At 59.0% G+C, this 16,404-nt stretch overlaps 1 protein-coding gene across 2 annotated transcripts in view; it reads left to right on the top strand.

Moving 5' to 3' along the window:
- Window positions 1–740: 740 nt before the first annotated feature.
- The window catches only part of LOC144490683 (AN1-type zinc finger protein 6-like), a 17,651-nt gene continuing 1,987 nt past the window's right edge, over window positions 741–16,404 (top strand). Inside the window, exons 1-4 of one of the 2 annotated variants that reach the window (XM_078208385.1) lie at window positions 741–907; window positions 5,162–5,294; window positions 7,114–7,175; window positions 9,394–9,486. In XM_078208385.1, coding sequence (XP_078064511.1) covers window positions 757–907; window positions 5,162–5,294; window positions 7,114–7,175; window positions 9,394–9,486 — 439 coding nt within the window. In that variant the 5' untranslated portion in view covers window positions 741–756. Of the gene's footprint in view, window positions 908–5,161; window positions 5,295–7,113; window positions 7,176–9,393; window positions 9,511–16,404 lie in introns of both variants that reach the window. The other variant, XM_078208383.1, reaches the window with a different exon arrangement.

Raw genomic sequence — 16,404 nt, 5'->3', positions numbered from 1 at the left:
AGTGCGGCGCTCCATCAGTTCCGACCCTCCCACAGTGCGGCGCTCCCTCAGCACCGACCCTCCCACAGTGCGGCGCTCCCTCAGCACTGACCCTCCCACAGTGCGGCGCTCCATCAGCTCCGACCCTCCCACAGTGCGGCGCTCCCTCAGCACTGACCCTCCCACAGTGCGGCGCTCCCTGAGCACTGACCCTCCCACAGTGCGGCGCTCCCTCAGCACTGACCCTCCCACAGTGCGGCGCTCCCTCAGCACTGACCCTCCCACAGTGCGGCGCTCCCTCAGCACCGACCCTCCCACAGTGCGGCGCTCCCTCAGCACCGACCCTCTCACAGTGCGGCGCTCCCTCAGCACTGACCCTCCCACAGTGCGGCGCTCCCTCAGCACCGACCCTCCCACAGTGCGGCGCTCCCTCAGCACCGACCCTCTCACAGTGCGGCGCTCCCTCAGCACCGACCCTCTCACAGTGCGGCGCTCCCTCAGCACTGATCCCCGACAGTGCGGCGCTCCCTCTGCTTTGGCGCGGGCTGGTTGGTGTCTTCTGCCTTACAGTGATTGGGCCGTAGAGTGCTCTGGCCCCCATGAGGTGGTGAGAGAGATTGTCTCTGTTGACACTTGGCCAGTGCGGGTGCCTTGTCTGCGAGCGTTTGTCTTGTGTAGTTGCCTGTTCCATTTTCTCTTCCCACGGTTTCAGAGGTTTCTTCTTTCCCTCACACCCCCCCGCCTTGTTTTTCTGTTGCAGGACAAGGGAGGAGGAAGATGGCGCAGGAAACCAACCAGAGCCAAGTGCCTATGTTATGCCCGACGGGGTGTGGTTTCTACGGGAACCCCCGCACGAACGGAATGTGTTCCGTCTGCTATAAGGAGTACCTGCAGAGACAAAACAGCAGTGAGAGGATAAGCCCTTCAGGTATGAGGCATCGCAACTTCATAGAACATTCCAGCGCAGTACAGGCCCTTCGGCCCTCGATGTTGCGCCGACCAGTGGAACCAATCTAAAGCCCCTCTAACCTACACTATTCCAATATCATCCATATGTTTATCCAATAACCATTTGAATTCTCTTAATGTTGGCGAGTCCACTACTGTTGCAGGCAGGGCATTCCACGCCCTTACTACTCTCTGAGTAAAGAACCTACCTCTAACATCTGTCCTATATCTCTCACCCCTCAATTTAAAGCTATGTCCCCTCGTGTTAGCCATCACCATCCGAGGAAAAAGGCTCTCACTATCCACCCTATCTAATCCTCTGATCATCTTGTATGCCTCTATTAAGTCACCTCTTAACCTTCTTCCCTCTAACGAAAACAACCTCAAGCCCCTCAGCCTTTCCTCATACGATTTTCCCACCATACCAGGCAACATCCTGGTAAATCTCCTCTGCACCCTTTCCAACACTTCCACATCTTTCCTATAATACGGCGACCAGAACTGTACGCAATACTCCAAATGCGGCCGCACCAGAGTTTTGTACAGTTGCAGCATGACCTCCTGGCTCCGAAACTCAATCCCTCTACCAATAAAAGCTAACACACCGTACGCCTTCTTAACAACCCTATCAACCTGGGTGCCAACTTTCAGGAATCCATGCACGTGGACACCCAGATCCCTCTGTTCATCCACACTACCAAGTATCTTACCATTAGCCCAGTACTCTGTATTCCCGTTATTCCTTCCAAAGTGAATCACCTCACACTTTTCCGCATTAAACTCCATTTGCCACCTCTCAGCCCAGCTCTGCAGCTTATCTATGACCCTCTGTAACCTGCAACATCCTTCCGCACTGTCCACAACTCCACCGACTTTAGTGTCATCTGCAAATTTACTAACCCATCCTTCTACGCCCTCATCCAGGTCATTGATAAAAAAGACAAACAGCAGTGGCCCCAAAACATCTCCTTGCGGTACACCACTTCCCCTCCTTCACCAGCTCCGATCCAAGCGGAGAGAGAGCAACGGGAAGCCGTTGGCGGGGGGGGTGGGGGGGGGGGGGTCAAGGGTCGAAGGTGATGGTGGTGGGAATGGGTAGGGCTCGTTGGAGGCCCAGATGGCAATGCCCAGCCCCATCTCGTTGGAACTTGGACATGGTTGGTTGGCCTGCGAGTTATGGCGTCATGGTATGGGGCGGGGGGGGGGGGGGGGAGTTTGGGGGTTCAATGGTGGTCGGGGGAGGGTCAGGAAAGGGGATTGGCGTTTCTCCTTGTTGACGCCTCGGTAACCAAGGCGACCCGGGAGGCCGCCTACACGACCTGGGAATGTTGTTGAGGGCTCTGTCGCCAAGGCGACCCCGGGGGTGGGGTTGGGGGTCTTCTCCGCGACGTACGAACAGCCGGAGGCCATTCGGCCCCTCACCCCGCCAGAAGGCAGCCACTCTCAACTCGTTATCTACCTACCTCAATTCCGTGACCCTTAACCCCCCCCCCCCCCCCCCCCCTCCAACCCAACACAAGCCTCCGTTTAGAATTTTTCCATAAATCACCCGGCCCTCCTCCATTGACAGATTCTTTTGGGGATGAGAGTTCTGGATCCCTCCCACTTCTCCCCGTTGAGTAAGGAAGAGCTTCCTGCTATCCCCCTCACGAATGGCCTGGCTCGCATTCGGAGGGCCCTCCCCCCCTCCTTGTTCTAGACTCTCTACCCTCCCCAACCCCTCACCAGAGGAACCAATCCCTCTCCATCGACCCTGTCGAATCCTTTAATCTGTTTATATCACACCCCCTCGATTAGGTCGCCCCCTTATTCTCCCACACTCGAGGGGGCAAAGCCGCTTCTGTACCCCCTTCCCCAATGCCCCGGGAATTTAACCACCACCCTTTGTCCCGGGATGATTACCCAGTGTCAGGAACACGAGCCTCATCCTTCCATCCTTGAAATTTAACCCTTTTCAACCCCCCCACCCCAATATTTCATCCCTCACCCCCCATCCCGAGGGGCAAGGGTATTAAAAGCCAACAGGGCCTTGGGAGGGGGCTACAATGCTTCAAACAAAGGTCAGAGGTGCAACAAGGGTGCAAAGGTCACATGGAAGTCAACTCCCAAGCAGGCCGGTTCGTTGGGTTCATGAATGCGAGCGGTCGAGGAGCGGGTGGAAGAATCGGCCACAATCTGCTCCCAATGCTCATCCACTGATCTCCAAGGAGTGGGATAGAATCCGATAGTGCAGAAGGAGGCCATTCGGCCCATCGAGCCTGCACCGACCACAATCCCACCCATTCCCCAAAACACCACGTATTTACACAATTAATCTCCCCTGACACTAAGGGGCAATTTAGCATGGCCAATCCACCCTAACCAGCACATCTTTGGACACTAAGGGGCAATTTAGCATGGCCAATCCACCCTAACCCGCACATCTTTGGACACTAAGGGGCAATTTAGCACGGCCAATCCACCTAACCTGCACATCTTTGGACACTAAGGGGAAATTTAGCATGGCCAATCCCCCTAACCTGCACATCTTTGGACACTAAGGGGAAATTTAGCATGGCCAATCCCCCTAACCTGCACATCTTTGGACACTAAGGGGCAATTTAGCATGGCCAATCCCCCTAACCTGCACATCTTTGGACACTAAGGGGAAATTTAGCACGGCCAATCCCCCTAACCTACACATCTTTGGACACTAAGGGACAATTTAGCACGGCCAATCCCCCTAACCTACACATCTTTGGACACTAAGGGGCAATTTAGCATGGCCAATCCCCCTAACCTACACATCTTTGGACACTAAGGGACAATTTAGCACGGCCAATCCCCCTAACCTACACATCTTTGGACACTAAGGGGCAATTTAGCACAGCCAATCCACCCTTAACCAGCACACCTTTGGACACTAAGGGGCAATTTAGCATGGCCAATTCCCCCGAACCTGCACACCTTTGGACACTAAGGGGCAATTTAGCATGGCCAATTCCCCCGAACCTGCACACCTTTGGACACTAAGGGGCAATTTAGCATGGCCAATTCCCCCGAACCTGCACACCTTTGGACACTAAGGGGCAATTTAGCATGGCCAATTCCCCCGAACCTGCACATCTTTGGACACTAAGGGGCAATTTAGCATGGCCAAACCAAGTAACCCGCACATCTTTGGACACCTAAGGGGTAATTTAGCATGGCCAATCCACCTAACCCGCACATCTTTCAGACAGTGGGAGGAAATTGGAGCACCCGGGGGAAACCCACGCAGACACGGGGAGAACGTGCAGACTCCACACAGACAGTGACCCGAGGCGGGAATCGAACCCGGGTCCCTGGCGCTGTGAGGCAGCACCGCTAACCCACTGAGCCAAGTTGGGATATGTTGAAAGAAAGCATCGGCAGGGGAGGTGGCCTGTCCTGGGTGGCGGGTTGGCCTTTCGATGGCTAAATTTGGTCTTGTAGAAGAATAGAATCATAGATTTCCTATAATGCAGAAGGAGACCATTCAGCTCTTCAAGTCTGCACCAACCACAATCCCACCCTGGCCCTATCCCAATAACTCCATGCATTTACCCTACCTAGTCCCCCTGACACTGAGGGGCAGCTTAGCATGGCCAATCCACCTCACCTGCACATCTTTGGACACGAAGGGGCAATTTAGCATGGCCAATCCACCTAACCCGCTCATCTTTGGATACTAAGCGGCAATTTAGTATGGCCAATCCACCTGACCTGCACATCTTTGGACACTAAGGGGCAATTTAGCATGGCCAATCCATCTAACCTGCACATCTTTGGATTAACCAGCCCATCATTCCAAATCAACATTCCGTTACTACAATATAGTTTTAAAGTGCTAAATTGCCCCGATAAAACACTCCCAGCCCATTGAATTTAAAAAAAGACATAGATATTCAAGTTGAGGACATTTGGGAGATTGCTGCACATTGCTCTATGCTGCCATTTAGTGGTCGGAGTGTGGAACTACAGCGTGACTGTTGACATAGCAAAATTAAGTGGTCAACGTTGGTGTAAAAATCGAGGGAACAAACACCCCCCACCCCTACCCCCCCCCAACGCGAAAGCTCACGGCCGTCGGTAGCAAGGGGAGTAAGATTTCTTTTCGCACGAGGGGGTGTGCCAGCCGGGCGAACTCTGGATTTTTTAACGGTTATATATACGTCCCGTCCCTCCCCCTTCCCCCGTCCCTCCTCTCTCCCCCCCCCCCCTCCCCCATCAACAGGAGCCACAGCGAGTAATGCGCCTTCAGAGCCAGCGCTAGTTCAGAGTACAGAGACCAGCCCGCAAGACACGTCACCCGTTGCTGAAGCCGCGGCCATCTCCTTGTCGGGAACGGGCGTCTTGGAGAGCACCAGGTAGGACTTTGACGGGGTGAGGGAGGGTGGAGGGGGAGTGGGGGGGGTGGTGGGTGGGTGGGGTCTTTGCGGAGGTCGAGAGGGGAAGGGTTCCTCTCTCTGGGGTGTCCATGATGCCTACCTTTGGCTGGCCAACTTCGGGGAAATGGCGCCACATTGGCACGTCTGCGTGCACCCTCTTGTGGGCGCGGAGTGTTTGGGAGGCCCACCACCATAGTGGCCATGGGCATCGTTGGCGGTGGGCAGCCCTTTGCGAGGTGTCGGCCCGTTCCAGAGAGGGGTTGGCTCTCTGTTGGTAGCCCCAGTAATGAGGGTGACGCACCCAGGGGTGCCCAGAGACCCTGTCAAGTTTCACAATATGGCCCACGAGGGGGACACTTGGCCCATCTTGTCTGTGCGACCTCTTTGAAAAATCTATCCAATTCATCCCATAGAATCCCAGCAGTGCAGAAGGAGGCCATTCTGCCCATCGAGTCTGTACCAACCACAATCCCACCCAGGTTCTATGCCCATAACCCCAGGCATTTTACCCGAGCGAGTCCTCCTGTCACTCAGGGGCAATTTAGCACGGCCAATCCACCTCACCTGCACATCTTTGGACACTAAGGGGCAATTTAGCACGGCCAATCCACCTAACCTGCACATCTTTCGGGCTGTGGGAGGAAACCGGAGCACCCGGAGGAAACCCACGCAGACACGGTAGCACGGTGGTTAGCACTGCTGCTTCACAGCTCCAGGGACCTGGGTTCGATTCCCGGCTTGGGTCACTGTCTGTGTGGAGTTTGCACATTCTCCTCTGGCCGCGTGGGTTTCCTCCGGGTGCTCCGGTTCCCTCCCACAGTCCAAAGATGTGCGGGTTAGGTTGATTGGCCAGTTTAAAAAATTGCCCCTTAGTGTCTTGAGATGCATAGGTTAGAGGGATTAGCGGGTAAAATATGTAGGGATATGGGGATAGGGCCTGGGTGGGATTGTGGTCGGTGCAGACTCGATGGGCCGAATGGCCTCCTTCTGCACTGTAGGGTTTCTATGATTCTAGACCCGGGGGAGAATGTGCAGACTCCGCACAGACAGTGATCCGAGGCCGGAATCGAACCTGGGCCCCTGGTGCTGTGAGACAGAAGTGCTAACCCACTGTGCCACTCTGCTGCCCACTCCCCTCAACCCTTTGGAAAGTTCCTATTGACTCTGCTCCCTTTCAGGCAGCGCGTTCCAGATCACAACAGCTCGCTGCGTTTCGATCAAAATTCTCCTCATGCACCCCCCGAAGATTTCCCAATTCTCTTCAATCTGTGCCCCCTTTGGTCACCCACCAATGGCCCCCGCCCTCCCCACATCAGTGGGAAACACTTTCTCTTCCTGCGAGGCCACACGCCAGGTGGAACGCTCTTATTGACGCGTCCTGTCCCGTGGGCCCTTTGCCAACCTGTGCCCAAGTTCTCCAGGCAAAGGGATGTATGCCCAACCTCCCCCAACCCCTTCCTCCAATGATTGGATGAAATCCAGCGTCGTTTGCTAATTCCTGCACATGGGAACCCTGTTGGCTCTCTCCAGAATCTTCCCCGATGGGCGAGACAAAATGGTGGATGAGCATCGTCAAGTGCTTTGGCCTTGCTTGGAATCAGGGCCCTCGCGTAGATGAAGGCTGCCCCCGATAAAGCCCGTGGCCATTGTCTTTCTCTCTCGCTCAGCTAGGCCACCCAGAGCTGTGTACGCCTTAGTCTTGGCACCATTTTGAGTTTGACTGGTGTCTCTTTTATCCTCCCTCCCCGCCTCATGCAGAGTTTAACGCTCCCCCTTCTGTTCCTCCTCCTCCCCTCAGTCAAACGTCACAGATGGCCACTTCGGAGAGTAAAGAGGCGGCAAAGGAGGAGTCGTTGGAAGGTAAGAGCCACCGGGATTTGTCTGCGTGAGGGGAGGTGGGGGGAAAGGGTTGGTCAATGGGCAGGAGCCACAGGGATTGGTCAATGTTGGCGGACGTTGATAACAAGAGCCACAAGGATTGGTCAATGTTGGTGGACATTGATAGTAAGAGTGACAGGGATTGGTCCATGTTGGAGGACGTTGATAGTAAGAGCCACAGGGATTGGTCAATGTTGGTGGATATCGATAGTGAGGGCCACAGGGATTGGTCAATGTTGGTGGACATTGACAGTAAGAGCCACAGGGATTGGTCCATGTTGAAGGACATTGAGAGTAAGAGCCACAGGGATTGGTCAATGTTAGTGGACATCGATAGTGAGGGCCACAGGGATTGGTCAATGTTGGTGGATTGATTTATTATTGTCACATGTATTAACATACAGTGAAAAGTATTGTTTCTTGCGCGCTATACAGACAAACATGCCGTTCATAGAGTACATAGATTTGATTTATTATTGTCACATGTATTGGGATACAGTGAAAAGTATTGTTTCTTGCGCGCTATATAGACAAAGCATACCGTTCATAGAGAAGGAAAGGAGAGGGTGCAGAATGTAGTGTTACAGTCATAGCTAGGGTGTAGAGAAAGATCAACTTAATGTGAGGTAGGTCCATTCAAAAGTCTGACGGCAGCAGGGAAGAAGCTGTTCTTGAGTCGGTCGGTACGTGACCTCAGACTTTTGTATCTTTTTCCCGACGGAAGAAGGTGGAAGAGAGAATGTCCGGGGTGTATGGGGGTCCTTGATTATGCTGGCTGCTTTTCCCGAGGCAGCGGGAAGTGTAGACAGAGTCAATGGATGGGAGGCTGGTTTGCGTGATGGGTTGGGCTACATTCACGATCTTTTGTAGTTCCTTGCGGTCTTGGGCAGAGCAGGAGCCCAGACCAAGCTGTGATACAACCAGAAAGAATGCTTTCTATGGGGCATCTGTAAAAGTTGGTGAGAGTCATAGCTGACATGCCCAATTTCCTTAGTCTTCTGAGAAAGTAGAGGCGTTGACAATCTGGACATCTAAGAACTTAAAGCTCTCGACCAGTTCCGCTTCAATTAGAGATTTGACGCATAGACCAGTCTTTGGACACTAAGGGGCAATTTAGCACGGCCAATCCACCTAACCTGTACATCTTTGGACACTAAGGGACAATTTAGCACGACCAATCCACCTAACCTGCATATCTTTGGACACGAAGGGGCAATTTAGCACGGCCAATCCACCCTAACCTGTACATCTTTGGACACTAAGGGACAATTTAGCACAGCCAATCCACCCTAACCTGTACATCTTTGGACACTAAGGGACAATTTAGCACAGCCAATCCACCCTAACCTGTACATCTTTGGACACTAAGGGACAATTTAGCACAGCCAATCCACCCTAACCTGTACATCTTTGGACACTAAGGGACAATTTAGCACGACCAATCCACCTAACCTGCATATCTTTGGACACTAAGGGGCAATTTAGCACGGCCAATCCACCCTAACCTGTACATCTTTGGACACTAAGGGACAATTTAGCACAGCCAATCCACCCTAACCTGTACATCTTTGGACACTAAGGGACAATTTAGCACAGCCAATCCACCCTAACCCACACATCTTTGGACACTAAGGGGAAATTTAGCATGGCCAATCCATCTAACCTGCACATCTTTGGACACTAAGGGACAATTTAGCACGGCCAATCCATCTAACCTGCACATCTTTGGACACTAAGGGACAATTTAGCACAGCCAATCCCCCTAACCTGCACATCTTTGGACTGTGGGAGGAAACCGGAGCACCCGGAGGAAACCCACACAGACACGGGGAGAACGTGCAGACTCCGCACAGACAGTGACCCGAGCCGGGAATCGAAGCCGGGTCCCTGGAGCTGTGAGGCAGCAGTGCTAACCCACTGTGGGGGGCTTATCCAATTCCCTTTGGAAAGCCATGACTTGATCTGGAGCTGGGTTGATTCTGGAATCGAACCCCCTCCGCCCCCTCCGCCATTTTTTTTCAGCGGGGGGGGGGGGGGGGGGGGGGGAATTAGAGAATTCCCTCGAGCCGCCTCTGTGTCTCACGCCAATCGCCTGAACCGCTGTCCCCTCTGGTTCTCGATCCCTCTGCCCGCCCGGAACCGATTCTCCCTCTCGGCGTCCCCTCCCCACCCCCTTGTAATGGTCTTCTTCCCATTCCAGCTTCTCCCTCAACAGTGGATGATCCCCACGGATCCCAGGAAGACTCGGAGAAATCTCCGGAGAAGAACAAGAAACGGAATCGTTGCTTCCTTTGTAAGAAGAAAGTCGGACTAACGGGTTAGTGAAGGGCCAAAGGCCAGCGTGGGGATGTCCCCTCCATTCCTTCCTCCCCCAACGTACCCCACACCCCGCAGCTAGAGCCGTCCCTTTAAGACACAAGTTTCCCTTGGGGCATTAATTGTCCACCCCCCACCACCACCGCGCCCGGTCAGTGCTGAGGGAGCGCCGCACTGTGGGAGGATCAGTGCTGAGGGAGTGCCGCACTGTGGGAGGGTCGGTGCTGAGGGAGCGCCGCACTGTGGGAGGGTCGGTGCTGAGGGAGTGCCGCACTGTGGGAGGGTCGGTGCTGAGGGAGTGCCGCACTGTGGGAGAGTAGGTGCTGAGGGAGCGTCGCACTGTGGGAGGGTCGGTGCTGAGGGAGTGCCGCACTGTGGGAGGGTAGGCGCTGAGGGAGCGTCGCACTGTGGGAGGGTAGGTGCTGAGGGAGCGTCGCACTGTGGGAGGGTAGGTGCTGAGGGAGCGTCGCACTGTGGGAGGGTAGGTGCTGAGGGAGTGCCGCACTGTGGGAGGGTAGGTGCTGAGGGAGCGCCGCACTGTGGGAGGGTCAGTGCTGAGGGAGTGTCGCACTGTGGGAGGGTCAGTGCTGAGGGAGCGGCACACTGTGGGAGGGTCAGTGCTGAGTGAGCGCCGCACTGTGGGAGAGTCAGTGTTGAGGGCGTGCCGCACTGCGGGAGGGTCAGTGTTGAGGGAGAGCCGCACTGTGGGAGGGTCAGTGCTGAGGGAGCGCCGCACTGTGGGAGGGTCAGTACTGAGTGAGCGCCGCACTGTGGGAGGGTCAGTGCTGAGGGAGCGCCGCACTGTGGGAGGGTCAGTGTTGAGGGAGTGCCGCACTGCAGGAGGATCAGTGCTGAGGGAGCGCCACACTGTGGGAGGGTCAGTGCTGAGGGAGTGTCGCACTGCAGGAGGATCAGTGCTGAGGGAGCGCCGCACTGTGGGAGGATCAGTACAGAGGGAGCGCCGCACTGTGGGCGGGTCAGTGCTGAGGGAGCGTCAGTGTTGAGGCAGTGCCCCACTGCAGGAGGGTCAGTGTTGAGGGAGCGCCGCACTGTGGGAGGGTCAGTGCTGAGGGAGCGCCGCACTGTGGGAGGATCGATGCTGAGGGAGCACCGCACTGTGGGAGGGTCAGTGCCGAGGGAGCGCCGCACTGTGGGAGGGTCAGTGCTGAGGGAGCGCCGCACTGTGGGAGGGTCAGTGCTGAGGGAGCGCCGTACTGTGGGAGGGTCAGTGTTGAGGGAGCGCCACACTGTGGGAGGATCAGTGCTGAGGGAGTGTTGCACTGCAGGAGGATCAGTGCTGAGGGAGCGACGCACTGTGGGAGGGTCAGTGCTGAGGGAGTGTCGCACTGCAGGAGGGTCAGTGTTGAGGGAGCGCCACACTGTGGGAGGGTCAGTGCTGAGGGAGTGCCGCACTGCAGGAGGATCAGTGCTGAGTGAGCGCCACACTGTGGGAAGGTCAGTGCTGAGGGAGTGTCGCACTGTGGGAGGGTCAGTGCTGAGGGAGCGGCACACTGTGGGAGGGTCAGTGCTGAGTGAGCGCCGCACTGTGGGAGAGTCAGTGTTGAGGGAGTGCCGCACTGCGGGAGGGTCAGTGTTGAGGGAGAGCCGCACTGTGGGAGGGTCAGTGCTGAGGGAGCGCCGCACTGTGGGAGGGTCAGTACTGAGTGAGCGCCGCACTGTGAGAGGGTCAGTGCTGAGGGAGCGCCGCACTGTGGGAGGGTCAGTGCTGAGGGAGCGCCGCACTGTGGGAGGGTCAGTGCTGAGGGAGCGCCGCGCTGTGGGAGGGTCAGTGCTGAGGGAGCGCCACACTGTGGGAGGGTCAGTGCTGAGGGAGCGCCGTGCTGTGGGAGGTTCAGTGCTCAGGGAGCGCCGCACTGTGGGAGGGTCGGTGCTGAGGGAGCGCCGCACTGTGGGAGGATCAGTGCTGAGGGAGCGCCGCACTGTAGGAGGATCGATGCTGAGAGAGCACCGCACTGTGGGAGGGTCAGTGTTGAGGGAGTGCCGCACTGCAGGAGGATCAGTGCTGAGGGAGCGCCACACTGTGGGAGGGTCAGTGCTGAGGGAGTGTCGCACTGCAGGAGGATCAGTGCTGAGGGAGCGCCGCACTGTGGGAGGATCAGTACTGAGGGAGCGCCGCACTGTGGGCGGGTCAGTGCTGAGGGAGCGTCAGTGTTGAGGCAGTGCCCCACTGCAGGAGGGTCAGTGTTGAGGGAGCGCCGCACTGTGGGAGGGTCAGTGCTGAGGGAGCGCCGCACTGTGGGAGAGTCAGTGCTGAGGGAGCACCGCACTGTGGGAGGATCAGTGCTGAGGGAGCACCGCACTGTGGGAGGGTCAGTGCCGAGGGAGCGCCGCACTGTGGCAGGGTCAGGGCTGAGGGAGCGCCGCACTGTGGGAGAGTCAGTGCTGAGGGAGCACCGCACTGTGGGAGGGTCAGTGCTGAGGGAGTGTCGCACTGCAGGAGGATCAGTGCTGAGGGAGCGCCACACTGTGGGAGGGTCAGTGCTGAGGGAGCGCCGCACTGTGGGAGGGTCAGTGCTGAGGGAGTGCCGCACTGTGGTAGGATCAGTGCTGAGGGAGCGCCACACTGTGGGAGGATCAGTACTGAGGGAGCGCCGCACTGTGGGCGGGTCAGTGCTGAGGGAGCGTCAGTGTTGAGGGAGTGCCGCACTGTGGGAGGGTCAGTGCTGAGGGAGCACCGCACTGTGGGAGGGTCAGTGCTGAGGGAGTGTCGCACTGCAGGAGGATCAGTGCTGAGGGAGCGCCACACTGTGGGAGGGTCAGTGCTGAGGGAGCGCCGCACTGTGGTAGGATCAGTGTTGAGGGAGTGCCGCACTGTGGGAGGGTCAGTGCTGAGGGAGCGCCGCACTGTGGGAGGGTCAGTGGTGAGGGAGCGCTGCACTGTGGGAGGGTCAGTGCTGAGCGAGCGCCGCACTGTGGGAGGGTCAGTGCTGAGGGAGCGCCGCACTGTGGGAGGGTCAGTGCTGAGGGAGCGCCGCACTGTGGGAGGGTCAGTGCTGAGGGAGCGCCGCACTGTGGGAGGGTCAGTGCTGAGGGAGTGCTGCACTGTGGGAGGGTCAGTGCTGAGGGAGCGCCGCACTGCGGGAGGGTCAGTGCTGAGGGAGCGCCGCACTGTGGGAGGGTCAGTGCTGAGGGAGCGCCGCACTGTGGGAGGGTCAGTGCTGAGGGAGCGCTGCACTGTGGGAGGGTCAGTGCTGAGGGAGCGCCGCACTGTGGGAGGGTCAGTGCTGAGGGAGCGCCGCACTGTGGGAGGGTCAGTGCTGAGGGAGTGCCGCACTGTGGGAGGGTCAGTGCTGAGGGAGCGCCGCACTGTGGGAGGGTCGGTGCTGAGGGAGCGCCGCACTGTGGGAGGGTCGGTGCTGAGGGAGCGCCGCACTGTGGGAGGGTCAGTGCTGAGGGAGCGCCGCACTGTGGGACGGTCAGTGCAGAGGGAGTGCCGCTCTGCAGGAGGATCAGTGCTGAGGGAGCGCCACACTGTGGGAGGGTCAGTGCTGAGGGAGCGCCGCACTGTGGTAGGATAAGTGCTGAGGGAGCGCCGCACTGTGGGAGGATCAGTACTGAGGGAGCGCCGCACTGTGGGCGGGTCAGTGCGGAGGGAGCATCAGTGTTGAGGGAGTGCCGCACTGCAGGAGGGTCAGTGCTGAGGGAGCGCCGCACTGTGGGAGGGTCTGTCCTGAGTGAGCGCCGCACTGTGAGAGGGTCAGTGCTGAGGAAGCGCTGCACTGTGGGAGGGTCAGTGCTGAGGGAGCGCCACACTGTGGGAGGATCGATGCTGAGGGAGCACCGCACTGTGGGAGGGTCGGTGCTGAGGGAGCGCCGCACTGTGGGAGGGTCAGTGCTGAGGGAGCGCCGTACTGTGGGAGGGTCAGTGTTGAGGGAGCGCCACACTGTGGAAGGATCAGTGCTGAGGGATTGTTGCACTGCAGGAGGATCAGTGCTGAGGGAGCGCCGCACTGTGGGAGGGTCAGTGCTGAGGGAGTGTCGCACTGCAGGAGGGTCAGTGTTGAGGGAGCGCCACACTGTGGGAGGGTCAGTGCTGAGGGAGTGCCGCACTGCAGGAGGATCAGTGCTGAGTGAGCGCCACACTGTGGGAGGGTCAGTGCTGAGGGAGTGTCGCACTGCAGGAGGGTCAGTGCTGAGGGAGCGGCACACTGTGGGAGGGTCAGTGCTGAGTGAGCGCCGCACTGTGGGAGAGTCAGTGTTGAGGGAGTGCCGCACTGCGGGAGGGTCAGTGTTGAGGGAGAGCCGCACTGTGGGAGGGTCAGTGCTGAGGGAGCACCGCACTGTGGGAGGGTCAGTACTGAGTGAGCGCCGCACTGTGGGAGGGTCAGTGCTGAGGGAGCGCCGCACTGTGGGAGGGTCAGTGCTGAGGGAGCGCCGCACTGTGGGAGGGTCAGTGCTGAGGGAGCGCCGCGCTGTGGGAGGGTCAGTGCTGAGGGAGCGCCACACTGTGGGAGCGTCAGTGCTGAGGGAGCGCCGTGCTGTGGGAGGTTCAGTGCTCAGGGAGCGCCGCACTGTGGGAGGGTCGGTGCTGAGGGAGCGCCGCACTGTGGGAGGATCAGTGCTGAGGGAGCGCCGCACTGTCGGAGGATCGATGCTGAGGGAGCACCGCACTGTGGGAGGGTCAGTGTTGAGGGAGTGCCGCACTGCAGGAGGATCAGTGCTGAGGGAGCGCCACACTGTGGGAGGGTCAGTGCTGAGGGAGTGTCGCACTGCAGGAGGATCAGTGCTGAGGGAGCGCCGCACTGTGGGAGGATCAGTACTGAGGGAGCGCCGCACTGTGGGCGGGTCAGTGCTGAGGGAGCGTCAGTGTTGAGGCAGTGCCGCACTGCAGGAGGGTCAGTGTTGAGGGAGCGCCGCACTGTGGGAGGGTCAGTGCTGAGGGAGCGCCGCACTGTGGGAGGATCGATGCTGAGGGAGCACCGCACTGTGGGAGGGTCAGTGCCGAGGGAGCTCCGCACTGTGGGAGGGTCAGTGCTGAGGGAGCGCCGCACTGTGGGAGGGTCAGTGCTGAGGGAGCACCGCACTGTGGGAGGGTCAGTGCTGAGGGAGTGTCGCACTGCAGGAGGATCAGTGCTGAGGGAGCGCCACACTGTGGGAGGGTCAGTGCTGAGGGAGCGCCGCACTGTGGTAGGATCAGTGCTGAGGGAGCGCCGCACTGTGGGAGGATCAGTACTGAGGGAGCGCCGCACTGTGGGCGGGTCAGTGCTGAGGGAGCGTCAGTGTTGAGGGAGTGCCGCACTGTGGGAGGGTCAGTGCTGAGGGAGCACCGCACTGTGGGAGGGTCAGTGCTGAGGGAGTGTCGCACTGCAGGAGGATCAGTGCTGAGGGAGCGCCACACTGTGGGAGGGTCAGTGCTGAGGGAGCGCCGCACTGTGGTAGGATCAGTGTTGAGGGAGTGCCGCACTGTGGGAGGGTCAGTGCTGAGGGAGCGCCGCACTGTGGGAGGGTCAGTGGTGAGGGAGCGCTGCACTGTGGGAGGGTCAGTGCTGAGCGAGCGCCGCACTGTGGGAGGGTCAGTGCTGAGGGAGCGCCGCACTGTGGGAGGGTCAGTGCTGAGGGAGCGCCGCACTGTGGGAGGGTCAGTGCTGAGGGAGCGCCGCACTGTGGGAGGGTCAGTGCTGAGGGAGTGCCGCACTGTGGGAGGGTCAGTGCTGAGGGAGCGCCGCACTGCGGGAGGGTCAGTGCTGAGGGAGCGCCGCACTGCGGGAGGGTCAGTGCTGAGGGAGCGCCGCACTGTGGGAGGGTCAGTGCTGAGGGAGTGCCGCACTGTGGGAGGGTCAGTGCTGAGGGAGCGCCGCACTGCGGGAGGGTCAGTGCTGAGGGAGCGCCGCACAGTGGGAGGGTCAGTGCTGAGGGAGTGCCGCACTGTGGGAGGGTCAGTGCTGAGGGAGTGCCGCACTGTGGGAGGGTCAGTGCTGAGGGAGCGCCGCACTGTGGGAGGGTCGGTGCTGAGGGAGCGCCGCACTGTGGGAGGGTCGGTGCTGAGGGAGCGCCGCACTGTGGGAGGGTCAGTGCTGAGGGAGCGCCGCACTGTGGGAGGGTCAGTGCTGAGGGAGTGCCGCTCTGCAGGAGGATCAGTGCTGAGGGAGCGCCACACTGTGGGAGGGTCAGTGCTGAGGGAGCGCCGCACTGTGGTAGGATCAGTGCTGAGGGAGCGCCGCACTGTGGGAGGATCAGTACTGAGGGAGCGCCGCACTGTGGGCGGGTCAGTGCGGAGGGAGCATCAGTGTTGAGGGAGTGCCGCACTGCAGGAGGGTCAGTGCTGATGGAGCGCCGCACTGTGGGAGGGTCTGTACTGAGTGAGCGCCGCACTGTGAGAGGGTCAGTGCTGAGGAAGCGCTGCACTGTGGGAGGGTCAGTGCTGAGGGAGCGCCGCACTGTGGGAGGATCGATGCTGAGGGAGCACCGCACTGTGGGAGGGTCAGTGCCGAGGGAGCGCCGCACTGTGGGAGGGTCAGTGCTGAGGGAGCGCCGCACTGTGGGAGGGTCAGTGCTGAGGGACAACCGTACTGTGGGAGGGTCAGTGTTGAGGGAGCGCCACACTGTGGGAGGATCAGTGCTGAGGGAGTGTTGCACTGCAGGAGGATCAGTGCTGAGGGAGCGCCACACTGTGGGAGAGTCAGTGCTGAGGGAGTGTCGCACTGCAGGAGGGTCAGTGTTGAGGGAGCGCCACACTGTGGGAGGGTCAGTGCTGAGGGAGTGCCGCACTGCAGGAGGATCAGTGCTGAGTGAGCGCCACACTGTGGGAGGGTCAGTGCTGAGGGAGTGTCGCACTGCAGGAGGGTCAGTGCTGAGGGAGCGCCGCACTGTGGGAGAGTCAGTGTTGAGGGAGTGCCGCACTGCGGGAGGGTCAGTGTTGAGGGAGAGCCGCACT

The sequence above is a fragment of the Mustelus asterias genome, unplaced genomic scaffold (genome assembly GCF_964213995.1).
Source record: "Mustelus asterias unplaced genomic scaffold, sMusAst1.hap1.1 HAP1_SCAFFOLD_3605, whole genome shotgun sequence".
NCBI classification, from domain to species: Eukaryota; Metazoa; Chordata; class Chondrichthyes; order Carcharhiniformes; family Triakidae; genus Mustelus; species Mustelus asterias.
Note: the sequence above shows the minus strand (reverse complement) of the source record. Positions and strands in the feature narration are given on the sequence as shown.